The following is a 15,099-nucleotide window of genomic DNA, read 5'->3' on the forward strand; positions in this document are numbered from 1 at the left end:
CGTGAGCGGCGTTCCATCGCACAGTTCAATACAGAAACCGCTGAACTGGGCAAGAGGTATAAACTGCACCCACCCATATGCAATGGAACAAAACAATGGAGTATATACCCCAGGTGATAGACCAATTGTGCTGAAAAATCTACTCGTCCAGCCCCCCCCCCCACCGTCGTCCTACGGATTCTGGGAAGGACCTTTTATTGGATTTGATTGACCCTTTTTGTAGTAGTTTGAGGGTCACAAGATCACCACCATTGACCAAAAATGTAACCCAGCTAACGAAAAAGAATATCACTAACACCAAAGGAAGGAAAAATTAAAACTATAAAACCAACTAGCAATGTACCGAAAACACCTCAGAAGTGGAAAATGAGGAACTGTGCGAAAAGCTCAAGAAGCTAGTGAAGCTTACATTACAGCTTAGTTCGCAAATTAAAGAACTACAGCAGGAAAACGAAATCCTCACGAAAACAACTCAGACTAACTCACTCCCAGGGAAGTGCTGCAGCCCTTCAGTAAATAAACCAAAAGGATACCACACAGATGAAGAAGAAGAAGAATTTTCCCGAGAAACTGACTGGATCTTGCAAATAAGAAGAGCGTCTAAGAAAAGAAATGCAGACTCGTCACCGGAAACGATTACCTAGATAAAGTCCCGCGAAATACGATAAAGTGAAAAATCGAACAAAATCCTAAAAAAAAAATGATGATGGTAATCAAATACTGAAACCATTTTAGATAGATTTCACATTGACTTGACGAACAACAAATAGTAAACAAACAAATTTTTGGCAAACTTAAGCAGTATAACGTAAGAGGACAAAAATATAGTAAGGAAATCAAATGACAATTGTCCTGAAAATCAAATGGATTGCAAGAGCACCTGCAAGGGTTGGAAGTCTCAGAAACTACTTCACGGGGCCCCGAATGCTCAGATCGGTTCCTTTTGCTCATATCATGCAAATCATCCCAATCCCCAAAGTCAGAGGAAGAACTACAATCTTTGTTAAACAGGATATCAGACACAATGACTATTGATGTCAACTATTTAACAAAGTTGTGAAGATCTCCTCAATATACTCTCCGCCCAGATCCGGTGTTAAAAAAGAAGATTTCGGTTCAACTAAATCTAGGTTAACAACACCCAGAGGCAGAGCATTGTTTGAAGCAGGAACAGCACAGAAGTGCAATTTCCAGTTCAGTGGTAAGCCTACATGCTTGGCCGACTAACGTAACAAAAACACCAGATATCATTGATTTGTTCGTAACTAAGGGGATTTCGAACGAATACTTCTATGAAAATATAATGTCCGATCACTTACCTGTTATGATGTTGGTCAGCGAAAAAGACCATCCTCCCAGACTGACTAATAGATGAACAAAGAGGCAGCATTCAAAAAGCACGTCCAAGAAAACGTTTGTATATATGACGCACGTCCAAGAAAACGTTTGTATATATGACCAAATCGACCAAGGAGATCGATCTGCTAAGAATGAAGACACACAACAGGCAGCTTGAGAAAGCACTCCTGCTCATCTTGGACTGAATAAAAAATATACTGACTGTCCTGCAGAGGTTAACGAACTAATTCGAGATAAATGTATAGCTCACAAACTATGGCAAAGAAACCGCACAACGGAAAGGAAGAAAACCCTAAACTTTCTGAAAAACAAGCTAAAGGCCTTAATTACCAAATATAGAAACGAGTCTTTCAACAGGTGTGTCTCAAATCTTATACCACAGAAAGATAGAGGCTACTCACTGTAGAAGGCTGCGAAAGATCTAAAAAGACCCAAACAAAAAAGTCCACCTATTAAACAGCAAATATTTTCGCGAGACAGCTAGAAAGTACTTTCTAGCCTTTAGATACACACGCGTTTATATGCTTAACGCCAGTCAGAAAAGTGGACCATTACCCAATACGCTGTGTAAAACTAAATGAGCTGAGGACAGAAATTGAAGAAAAATGTGCCCCCTAACAAAGCTCCTGGCTATGAATTATGAATTGTCAGAAAATATTTTAGTCAAATTACTACAAAAGGTTAATGAGGTTTTTAGATTACAATAGATTTCTCGACAGTGGAAAGTGGTTGAAGTTATAATGGTTCCCAAACCAAGGAAGAACCCAAGTAGAATCGAATCATATCGACCAATATTGCTACTCCCTACTACAAACAAGCTATTTGAAAGTCTTCTATTTGAAGCAAATCATTGCGAATCGGGATCTAATACCACCCCACCAATTTGGTGTCCACGAAAAACTTTCCACAGTCCAATAGGGCACTCGCTCGTTTCCAGGGAGCGAGAATTGCGAAACATTTGGCCTAAATGTAATTACTGACAGGGGGCACTCTGTTCGGAGTTATCCTAACTGCTTGGAATGGGTCGATTTGGTCTGCAAAAATGGAACTCAAACCGAAACAAAGTATTGGAAACCATACGACAACATTACCAGCTGTCAGTACAGCCACTTGGTTTCAACCCGGAGGGCGGAATACAGGCACTCGAAATACAATGGCAACCTGAGTGAAATATATTCTTGTGCAATCCATAAGCAAACTAACTTAAAAGACAGCAACATCAACGGTCGCATTTGTTTCTGACCATTCGGATAGTTGCAGCCAATTATAACCAGTGGTACTACTGGTCAAACTGATGAATTAATTAAAGCCGAAGGTGTCAATTGGGCTTATAATGCCACCTACTACTGGACAGATTTTTTGAGATTACACTCTCTAGGTTTCTGGTTCATATATTGTAGTAGTTTGATGGGACACTTATGTCGTGAATCGAATAAATAAAATTCATGCAACCAGTTTACGGGAACAACAGGATTATGCGGAGAAAACCCTGCAGATTAGGCTACATGAGAAATGCAACCTGCATAGCTGAATGAATTTGCTTGTGGAGGGATGATGCCAAGATTCAAACTTCTGAAATTGTCATCTCACCAACACAGAATTGAATCAAACATATAGAGCTTGAGAAAAGAACCACACTGGATACTTTATGAAGGAGAGGGCTGGGGGTTAGCATCGAAAATTTCCGAACTATACTAGGTTGATTCGTATTACTGCATATTGATAATAGATGACGATAGTCTAGGAACAAACAAGGTACAATTCCAACGCCTATTGGAAACGGTGGCTTTAGTGTGGTGAGACGACTGCAGCTGGTTTTCAAATGTCCATGTTTCCTGTCATCTCAACTCACTCACAAAGAAACAAATAAAAAAGTTCATAAAAAACTCCGAAATTTGAATTTGAATTCGCAACCTGAATTTTAGCAATACGAGTGGATTGCAGAACGTCATTTGTTAAAATTGAAAGACAATTAAAAACATCAGGTGACTAAATTATATAAAACTTATTCAACACTTACCTCCTCATAATCTAAACGTGCCGTGAGCGTAAAAACTCCGGTTTGAGGATTCAAACTGAAAACATCGTTGGCCCAGTCTGAGATTACCGTATACGATACAACGGAATTCATTCCTAAATCAGGATCAGTGGCTGAGATTATTCCGACCTGATAGCCTCTTGGCGCATTTTCGGGAATGTCGAAAGAGTAGACGGGCTCGGAAAATGTTGGAGGGTTGTCGTTGGTGTCAGTGACCTGTAAAAATTTAAAAAGCATAAATGTAATAAAATAAGTTAGCGAAAATATTTATTTTCAAATTGAAATTGATAAAATCAAAAGAGGAGCATAACAGTCATCGCTTAAATGAAAGGCATAAGTACTTTAGGGACACCTCACGTATGGCCAAATATTTAATGGATAAGAATATCCGCTTGAGTGATACAATCACTGTCAGAAGAGCAAATTTCGAAGAAATATAATAAGCAAATATTTTCACCGGTGAGATCTCTTATTATGATAACGAAAGTTATGAAAAGCCAATAAACTGAAATTTTCGACCCTCTGGCTCAGCCACTGCCATATTAACACGTTCGGAGAGATTCGTTATCAGAAGAAATCTGTGCAAAGTAAAAATTTTAATGCACGAAATATGCTTGCTATGAAGAAAAGCAGCCAACTCTAGAGAATGTTTATCACAGGACAATAATAACTGAATCGCTGGACTAACTTTAAATGAACGCGCGTTGCAAGCAAAACATTAATATTTTCTTTATAGGCATGAAGTTAAGAATAAAAGGGCGAAGAATTCCTCTGTGGTGATTCGGGACAATCGAAAATCTCTTAAATCATCACCAAATGATCGTTATCATGATCATCATCATCCTCGTCATCATGATGGTCTTCGTCTTTAAGATGACTGTGTCCACAGATTGCAACGAAATTGACCATTGATGTGATTTTTGATTGTTCATTTCTGTAATATTAACGAGTCATCATAAATGCCGGACACTGTACAACCCGCACAATGTTTGTTTCCATTGGTCAACCAATAAGTCGTTCGAATAACACGACTGCATGATGGCCGGCCGGCGTTCCAAACTTATGCCCAAATCCCATTCTTGAACATCATTGTCTTGGGTACCGTCATTGGTTTTGAAAATGTACGCCGGGAAATCAACATCAAATGCCATTCCAGAAATTCCAGTTGATATCTCATTTGAAGATATTTTATTTCTTTCATATTTTACCGACAACTGTGTGTCTCTTCCTTTTCAAGATTTTTAGAAATGGTCTCGTCAAATGTGGCTCCAACGCAAAGAGGTCTGCTTTTGGGTTATGCGGGGCTTGGTGAAACGCGCTCTCGGAAGTCTCGAAAGCTACTTGCTTACTATCTTTAATAACAGCCGATAGAGCCATAGAAGTTTTGAAATGAAAAATTAGACGCATGGTGTATTTGAATACCTTTGGCCAGTCTTCTTGTAGAAGATTAATTATCCCCAGCGGAGGTTGAATTTGGTGAGACATCTCTTTTCATTCTTCTCAACTGTGTACATAGATTCTAACCACGTTCTCTGTTAGCGTTACAGCAGTGTTCCAGCCCACCCTACCACCCTGATCCTGTTATTTTCCCACTAGTTTTTAAAACAATGTATAGAAATTCACTTGCCAAGCAACCCTGTCTTCATTCCACAGAGCACATGGTCAACGCTATTATACTTTGTTTTCCACATCAAAAGAGGGTTTGCCTCATTTCCTGCCGCCTGTGGCAACAAAATAAGAAGGCAAACAATATCGCCGGGCGGCCGGCAGACAAACCTTCACACTTTTCAATTCAGCGTCCCCGCAGAGTCCTTAAAGTTTCCGATATTATTCACTCGGTTGAACTGCAAACACCTCTTTTCACGAGAATTCACTCGAAAGGACTGTGTGAGTTGCTTAGTGCGAACATTTTTTATTTTCCTGACAGATTTCTTATCCATTTTCGTTTTTCAATAGAATATCAAATTTCATCAAAATAAAATCACGCAGAGCATGTTTGACATTTGTGAGTCTTTCTTGAACAGGAATATTTCGATGTGGTTGTTTCCATGAATAGGAGGACTGTATGCACATGGTCAAGAAAGAGTCCAGCGGTTTTGAAATAAAGTTAAAAAGAAGCAATTAAACCCGATCGAAGTGCCAAGATGCAAATAAATTAAGAAAGAAAATCAGTTTTTGATAAAATCAAGAAATTATACTCACTTGAATGGTGACGGTAGTCTCAGTGTGCTGTACACCGTCCGTCACACGTATAACCAGTTGGTAGTTATCCTTTGTTTCACGGTCTAAAGCGTCCTTTAACCGTAATACTCCGCTAACTGGTTCCAGGAGGAACTTGCCATCGTCACCTTGGGCCATGGTATAGGTGAGTGTCCCAAGTGTGTCAGGATCGGTTGCTTGAATGGTTGCAACTGTGTGTCCGGCACCCAGATCTTCGCTCACACTGTAGATCAGGGGCGTGTTACGGAACACCGGCGGACTATCATTTTTGTCCAGAACTGTTACTTTGACCTGAAATGAAAAATGATATCATTAAAATATTTGTTACAGTGACACATTTAATATGTATTCTGTGCGCATATATACAATACTAGTTAAAAACAAGATCGAGTTACTCACTTAAGTCTTTCGTTTACAATTTAAAAGGGAAATAGTATTTTTTAAACTGCTTTTTTGCGGATACTCCGGTTCGGTTCGGATACGAATCATTATAGGAAATTTGCAGAAACGACAACTTAACAAGCGAAATGAGTTACTTTGCTGCGCGGATGAAGCGAGCCTAATAAAGCGGATTAGATATTGTGACCAAAATCACTTGGAGAAAAATATGTGTGACGCCAATTTAAATAGCAGTTATGATAATTAGCCAGAATCCCAAAATTATATAACAACCTACTGTACGAACATTTAGTTAGAATGACTGATAACGTTTGGCTCTAATGTCGGTAAGGAGATCCTGTCAAAGTTGCAAAGCAGTTTTCTAGCAAAATATTCGCATACCTTTCTGAAATGTTCGGAAATGAAGGCAATCTAGTTTTTGAGTTAGAACAAAACCCGTTGGCCATAAATAGCGCTTTGCAATCAAATGATATGGATCCACGGGAATAATGTCCGTAATTCGAACGAATGTTGTGAATTACGTGTGCAGATTCCGATTACAGAAGTCTCGGGGTTCTGAAGTAAAGAACGCTTCCAGAATCCAAGTGGACATTTACCTAAAGCAATTACTTAACAATATATTTCAATAGATCGTGATAACCTAACCTCCTGGTTAGAGAAAATAGTAGTAGCACAGTAATGCAACCAGGGCTTTTGGCCAGTCCCCATTTACGGAGTTAAGTTCGCGTTAGCTTTCACGGAAGTCAAATATGAAGAAAGTCTTCCTTCAGCTAATTTCTATACCAGGATATAGAATAGCCGCCTTCTCTCTTTTCCCTATTTTACATTCCGATAGCATCCCAGACCAAGTTGTTAGTTTGGTGAGACTTTTGGCCATGCCATTAGAAGTCTGCAGGCACGCAGATATACGAAGAAATATATTTTGTGTCTGCACTCGTCGGAAGTGTAGTTGCGTTTATAAAGACTTCCTTGTCTACTAGTCCATGACAGTTTCACTTTGTTTCTTTTCTTCATGGTCGGGAAGAGAAAATGAATGAAGTTGAATTGATATCGGAAACGCCGAATAGTTCTGCCTCATTCGTCTGTTGATTTCAAAAAAGAATTTGATGTTTGCTATCCCAACTTATAATTTCTGAGTATTTTATCCTATTACGTTTCTTTCGACATAACTGTCAGTTTGGCATAGCGGTTAGCTAAGAGCTAGAATGGTCTTATTCGTCGAATAGGATTTGATGAATTTTGTAATGTAGTTCCCAAAGGTTTCAATTTCAATTATTTTTTAATTACGTCTTTCAATTTTTCATTTAGCTCGAGATAAACCCTGAACTTTGATAATATCTTTTGCAGATTTTCCTTAACATCCCGAAATTGTCAAGTCGTTGCAGAAGTATGGACTACATGCATCTCATATGAATCACTTTAAAGTAGAGGTGCAAAAACCTACTCAAGATTGAAACATGCTTTCAAGTTGACTTCCAAAATTCAGATAGACTACCAAATATCCTTGAGTAATCGGAAGACTAATGTTCGATCTAAAAGTTTCACGAAACACAACTAGATGACCCAGCCGCAATGGATTATATTCTTGCGCTATTCCTGACAGAGAGTGGACGAAATAGCAAAAAGTCACAAACCCTTCAAAAACGCTAAGAGTGTATACTTAGCAAACTGGATCTTGAAAATGTAAATCCTAGGTCTCCTTACTATGCCCAAAGAAGATGCATACATTCTCCAAAGCTTTTCACTGCTGTAAAATTAGTAGCTCAACAAAAGATTGATGATTCTGAAAGTGTAAGAATCTGGAGAACTGCTTTTAAGCTAATCTGGTAGCAGATTATTATTACTAATGATAAAAGGAGCATATCATGGAAAGACTTCACTTCCTTAGCCTTTGTCACATTTGGCTTGGTGTCGGTCCCTCTAGACTGAGCTCATTACCTCTATGGGCCATTAGCCTGCCCCCTATCGGGTTAGCCGGTTCTCAAATCATCATCTAACCTATCAAGCCAATGTTGTTCCGATCGGCTTTGCGTTAGTCTTCAGTGATTTAGCTATTCAGGGCACTTTAGCAAGCGAGTTCTCATCCACAAGGATAAGCTAATAGTACCATGAAAGACGCCTCGCTTGTAGCTTGATAAGTAGAAGAAATCGCAAATGTACTTATTTTGGACGTAATCATAGCGTAGTCTCTCGCTGATTCACAGCAACGTTAATTGCCATTGGTGGCTAACTAGCACTTGAAACTGTAAAGGGTGAAGGCAATTTAGATTGGATTTAAAACATTCTTTGATGCGTCGTTCGTCAAAACTGTCGATTGCTGAACTCCACTTCAAGCAAGTTACAGTAATACGTACGTAAAGCTATTCAATGCTGCACCTATCATCATCATCATCATCAACGGCGCAACAACCGGTATCTGGTCTAGGCCGGCCTTAATAAGCAACTCCAGACATCCCGGTTTTGCGCGAGGTCCACCAATTCTATATCCCTAAAAGCTGTTTGGCGTCCTGACCTACGCCATCGATCCATCTCAGACAGGGTCTGCCTCGTCTTTTTCTACCATAGATATTGCCCTTATAGACTTCCTGGGTGGGATCATCCTCATCCATACGGATTAAATGACCCGCCCACCGTAACCTATTGAGCCGGATTTTATTCACAACCAGACGGTCAAGGTATCGCTCATAGATTTCGTCGTTATGTAGGCTACGGAATCATCCACCCTCATGTAGGGGGAACAAAAATTCTCCAGAGGATTCTTCTCTCGAACGCGGCCAAGAGTTCGCAATTCTTTTTGCTAATAAACAAAGTCTCCGAGGAATACATGAGGACTAGGAAGATCATTGTCTTGTACAGTAAGGGCCTTGACCCAATGGTGAGACGTTTCCAGCGGAACAGTTTTGTAAGCTGAAATAGGCTCTGTTGGCTGACAACAACCATCCTGTTATCGGTTGTGATTTTCGACCCTAGATAGGAAAAATTATCAACAGTCTCAAAGTTGTATTCTACTATTCTTCTTCTTCCCGTTTAATGTTGTTGGTTGTGGTCTTCGGTGCTGATGTTGCCACCATATGCTTTGTCTTGCCTTCATTAGTGTGCAGCCCAAGATCTCGCGCCTCTTGCTCGGTCTGGATGAAGGCAGTTAGTACGTCTCGGGTTCTTCCCATGATGTCAATATCGTCAGCTGCACCCACCGTGGAGAAATTATAAGAGAGGTGTTTTCGAGCATATGGTTGGCGAAATGCCCAAAAGGCCGACCGAAAGAGCGATGCTTTGATACAATGCATGGGATTTTAAGACCCTGACCTTATTCAATTCGGTAGCCGAGGCGGCTTAATTCTAAGTAGGTCGCTGCCAGTGGCGGTGATGGTATTATTCTAATTGCTCTTGGTAAACTCTGTTTTACTGAGATTTAATCAATCGACCGTGCTATATGAAAAAATCATTTCATCAATGAACTGCACGAAATAAGTTTTGACGTAAAACTCTTTAAAAACATTATCAATATGAAAAAATCCGTAAAATGCTACACCTTGTTTGTCCTGGGTGACAGCGCACATGTCAGGAACGGAAAAGCCTGTTTCGTCGATGGCGGTAACATAATTTAGGCGGAGTCAGGTGAGGTACTGCAGAGTGAACTGTACCCGCACCAGGAAAAGAGGAAGTAAAAGAGGAAGAGTTATACAAAAGTTAATAACAAAATATTTTGGAGGCTCTACTAGCATTCTCGATAAATGCTAAAGAAGATCCTTATAAGAAAAGGGAAAAGCATTTTAGGTCCCAATTTATTGCTAAGGTTTAAATTTGGCGATTTGATTGCGATCGAAATGAAGAACAATCATTACACTGGTAAAAAGGGCTACTGAGCAGTGGCACATAAAGGTTTGAAACTTTTGGCTATTAAAAAGAGTGTAATTAGGAAGCAAGGAGTATACTACGGAAACATCATTTATAACTCGAATAAACATGTACTAACAAACAGTGAACTTTCGCTATTGTATAAGGATACAAATTACTTTTGGAATGTGAGTACGCTCCTCGGTAACGGTAACAACGGCCCCAGAACTCTGGTTTTTCTCCAACTTGAATAAAAATGGAACTTTTTTGCTCTACACTTAATCTTCTGGATTTAAGCGAGAGTATGGAGAATACTCCTTTACCTTTTGAGACATTTCACTTTCTGCTCTAAAAAGCTTGCCACGTACGAGCAACCAAATTAACCAAATTGTGCCTGAGAGTATTGATGAGCATTTGACAACCAATAAAAGTGCTCTTTTTTCGGGTGTTGCTCAGATGATCGGTTACTACAGAATCATGGAAGCGGATAGATGAGCGTAAGAGATTGGATGCTCCACTGTTCGCTGCAAGTGATAGTGAAGACAAAGTGCTCGACCTGCGATACCATGCAAAATCCCGGGAAGTTCAGCGTAGGGGGCGCCATGTTAAAAGAAAATTTATTGTTGCACTAGTTAAGGAAACATAAGCTGCCCCAGATAGTAATTCTTTCAAAACTGTACACTGCATCACTAAGGAACTTGTAGGTGCTCGTAAATTTTTCGACGATCCGGTGAGGGAGGTTCACGAGCGAGTCCACCCAAACGATGACGAGCAGTTAAAGAAGTAGAGGGAGTATTTCCTCATACTTTTTAAATTTATCACATCCGGTGAAGCTTCACCTCTCGTGGCTGAAATGGCTAAATACTGGTAGACGCAGATGGGAGCTACTCCCATATAGAAATACAACCTCTCGCCCATCTATTTACTCAAATCAATTAAACCCACGAGGCTTAACGGTCTTCGCACAGAGCTATTCATCTTAACTCCTACAGTCTATGTAAAGTTGTGACTTGCGATCAAACGAAACTCCTGATAATGCGAAATCTTTCCCAGAGAGTGGAAGAAGGGGATGATAGTTAAGACTTCGTAAAGGGTACCCGTCTCGAGTGCGATAATTAGAGAGGTATCTGCGTACTGGCTGTTGTTGCGAAAATAATAACTAAAATAATTGTTGCGAAAATAATAACTAAAACAATTTTGTAATGGATCAAGGAGCAAATCGATAGCTTGATGCGTATCATTTTTGAGCAGCATGCAGAGTTCAGGTTTGCGCTTCACCCCCTCTTCATAGATGTCGAAAGGCGAAAAGGACAGTGTAAACAATGGCTGTATCTGGAGTGCTCTATACAGGAAGCGGAACTTTCAGCCACCGAATTTAATTGGATTTTGAGAAGGAGGCAATTAGATAAACTCAAACGAAACCGAAGTTTTAAGTCTGACGGGTCACGGCATTCAGAGCATCGTCGACATTAATTAATTTGCAGATCTCGAAAACGCAGTTTTTGCTGACGGTATCACCGAACTTGACATAGCTCGATGCTTTAACAGCGCTAGATTTGCATTCTTGGTCTTGTCAGTTACTAGTTATCTCAACACCAAGATTAAGTTAAAACTATTCTGTGCTAATATTCTTTCTGTGTTGCAATATGGGAGTAGAATATGAAAAGCAACCGCTACTGCTACTCGAAAGCTGCAAGCCTTAGTGAACCCTTGTCTGTGTGTTGATGAGGAAATGGAAGTGACAGTAAATAAATCACATATTGGGAAAGTGTGACAGCTGCTTTGCTGGTTAAGCCATGCAATGGTTTCTACTATCCCAATCGTCCTAGAAACACATCAAGCTGAATAGTGGATGAGGATTGCAGGTTTCTTGGAAAATCTTGAGGTCAGCTGGAGGGCCATTCCGTAAACCGCGAGCTATCGCCCGTAGGAAGTTACATATTTCGAGTTTATGGCGACGTATACATCCGATAGTTTAAGATCTAGATTTGTTTTTAGCGGTGAATGATTATATTGGATAAAATTTCGTCAACTGAGCTATAATCCTAGTTGGTAAACGGTTCTTACCGGTGTATTTGGGAATAATATCTATTGTTGTATGTTTCCTAACCCTGCTGGCTTTTCGGTGAATTCGGGGGAATTTTTATGCATATTGGCTGGTTGTTGTCGCAGAGCATCTTGAAGATGCTGAGTTATACTCAAGCGAAGTAATCAGTGCTGTTAAATGCTGGTTAGAGAGCTCTGGTCTGATGCTTGCGGAGGAAAAAATAAAAGCGGTCCTCATCACTAAGCGTCGGAAAAGAAATTACGCCTGGGTTAGAAACGGGAATCATATCATCAGTTCCCGACCATCAAATACTTGGGGGTGGTGATAAACAGGAAGCTCCATTGCTAGTATGGCCCTGGCGAGGATGATGCCGAACGTGGGAGGGCCACGGAATACCTCTAGGTTCTTATAGCATGGGTGGTGACGTTAATCATGCTCTATGCGACCCCAGTTTGGAGGGGGCGTTGCGGATGTCAGTTGATACTAGCAAATTGAATGCAGTCTACAGGAGGACAGCCCTGAGGGTATACTCTGCCTTCAGGACTGTCTTAGATGGTGCAGCGTTCGCCATCTCTGGAATGATGCCGATTGACATCTTGGCAGATGATATGGCGAATATATACCATGCGAACCCAATCTCTCCCTTCTTACAATCGAGGAACGCTGAGAGAGAGAGATCGATAAATAGATGGCAAGAGGCAGGCTCATTCCTGCCATCAAGGAGTGGTTGGAAAGACGACACGGTGAGATTAATTATAATCTCACCCAGTTTCTCAAGGGGCATGGAGCCAATACCTTCACAGGTTTGTCCAAATTCCAATGGAGTTCCAGAGGAGCAGAACATATATTCTTCCACTGTCCGAGATTTGTGGAAGAAAGGAGAAATCTAGAGGAGACTCTAGGAGAGGTGCTGGTACCAGAAACTCTGGTGGCGAAAATGCTAGCAAAACAAGAGAATTGGGATGGGGCCAACTGCATGATCGCATCTATTCAAGATAAATTGCGAAAGGCAAAGGAGCGGAGAAAAGCGCTGTCACGTACGCCTCGTATAGAAGAAATGGGATTAAGCTAGAATGAGCTGACTCCGCCCGGTGATATAATACCTTATGGTGGTTCCGCGGGGCAGGGAGGGAGTCGAGAGTGGTTTTAGTGGGTAAAACTCCCACACACTTATGTGCCCAGACCAGTGTCTTTACAAGATTTCCACCTCATCAAACAAAAAAAAGACAGACAGACAGTAAACCGATTTTAATAAGGTTTACACAAAACCTTAAAAATTTACTCAGAGAGTTTGAAATTAAAAGTGTGAAATGCGTGAAGCTGGATAATTCAGGCATTTCTTGCTTTACAAGATCTGTTGAAAAATGGGAAAAGAGTTCTACCGAATAACGGAAAATATCCTTTTGGTTGAGTTCAGGGTTATCTTAAATTATAGGATAGATAAGGCGTTACTAGATATCTGCATACTAAATGCAGTGGCTTAACCATAGCTGATCTAATTGAATATGCTTCTTTGTGCAATGTGTTTATCTTGACGTTTATTGACCCTAAAGCGAGACCTCAATGGCAAAGGAATTTTCCTATTATCATAGTTACAATTTATTAAAAATTCAATTCAGAAAAATATAAATTATAAATCACTCTGAAATAATTTGCATATGAATACTCCGCAGATGAATAGGTTATCAGCAATTAATGTAGAAGATGATTTAGAAAAGGAATATAAAACAAAGATTGCAGCTCGAAGCGATATAAAACAAGCAAACAGTTATTATATGCGAACTATGAAAAAGTATCTTGGAAAAGTTGAAAGACAATGAACAACATATAATTTAACCCAACAACAATTCGAGGTATAAAAGCTGAGCTTGGTGGTCGCCCCCCTATCTAATGGGAATGGCAATATTTTCTGAAGTTTTTAAACCGTTTTTCTGAAATTCCAGATTTAAAAATTGAAGATTGAGTTATGGTGATGAAACCAGTTTCATGGGAGGTGAATTGGAAGAAGTCTAAATGATTTTTCAATTATCAGCAGAAATATACTCTCCAATGAGGGTAAATCTTTCATTCAACCTAGGGTTAATGATCAAAATAATTGCATATACGAAGCGATACTCAACTAGTTAGGTTGGTGTCATGATGCTGCGCTACTGTCTGATTACTAGTTTTGTGTCCCCGATATCTTCAGCATTAATTTAATTAATCGGATATAAGTTGTCATTAAACATTCGTTTCAATTAATAAACCAACAATTTGTTGCCCTCGCCACGCAGATCCCCATGTTACGTGCCTTTTAAAGCTGATCTTACAACTACATTAGAGCTCTCCGAATAAGTGAGTATAATATATGAATGCGACAGATTCCTTTGACACCGGCAAAATTATGAGGTTTTATTGGCGGAAAAATTCAATGGAGAATAAAAAAGTATAAGTACAGATGCATAAAACGAGGGAAAAAAACTCGGTAATAGATTGAGTGAATTGGTTCAATTTCACTTCGCACATAATACGGTTTGATTGAAATGGTTAGGAAATTCAATTGAGATTGATATGGCTTCATTCGGTATCGATTTCACTGGTAAATGCATTTATACCTCTGAAACGATTTCAATGATATTGTGTGGCATTTTCAATATGAGGTTTAATTTTATGAATCAATACTTTGTCATGTTGTATGGTTAGATAAGATTATGCAAGACGGTGCCTGGAAAGTTGTGTAGTTTATTTAAGCGAGTTTAGTATGAAATTCGACTTGATCACGAGAAACCTACGTGTTTATTTTGGCTTTACTAATTTTCAATCAGATTATTTGCATTTCCAATATAATATTCCCATACTTATATGTTTTCAGAGAATGGGTTCCTATAACCCACCATTTATTCCCTATTCTCTGCTCCAAATAAAAACATGGAGTGCTAATGTAGGCCAACAAGTAAGAGAACCTCTTAGCGATGGCAAATAACTTTTACTGCAAACGGAAGATAGCACCTAGCAGGCAAATTCGTAAGGACTAACGGAGTGGAATGAGGCAAAGAAGGAGATATGAATCAGTACAGTTTCGTTTGACACATAAGTTTATGTCCCTTAAACCACCACTGCTATCATTTTATTAATTGACCCTAAGCTGGCCAAGAACCCTGGCACGAATTCAGTGGATAAATACTGATTGTAAAGTTCTAGGGCGGTCAAACGGTAGTAT

General features: G+C 39.7%; 1 protein-coding gene across 1 annotated transcript in view; it reads right to left on the reverse strand.

Annotated features, from left to right (window-relative positions):
- The window catches only part of LOC119660545 (cadherin-related tumor suppressor), a 128,073-nt gene extending 122,192 nt beyond the window's left edge, over window positions 1-5,881 (reverse strand). The window contains exons 1-2 of the mRNA XM_038069184.1: window positions 5,600-5,881; window positions 3,380-3,613 (exon numbers count right to left, since the gene is read on the reverse strand). Of these exons, the coding sequence (XP_037925112.1) occupies window positions 3,380-3,613; window positions 5,600-5,755 (390 nt within the window). The 5' untranslated portion in view covers window positions 5,756-5,881. The remainder of the gene's footprint in view (window positions 1-3,379; window positions 3,614-5,599) is intronic.
- Between the last annotated feature and the right edge of the window lie 9,218 nt (window positions 5,882-15,099).

The sequence above is a fragment of the Hermetia illucens genome, chromosome 1, assembly GCF_905115235.1.
Source record: "Hermetia illucens chromosome 1, iHerIll2.2.curated.20191125, whole genome shotgun sequence".
Taxonomy (NCBI): Eukaryota; Metazoa; Arthropoda; class Insecta; order Diptera; family Stratiomyidae; genus Hermetia; species Hermetia illucens.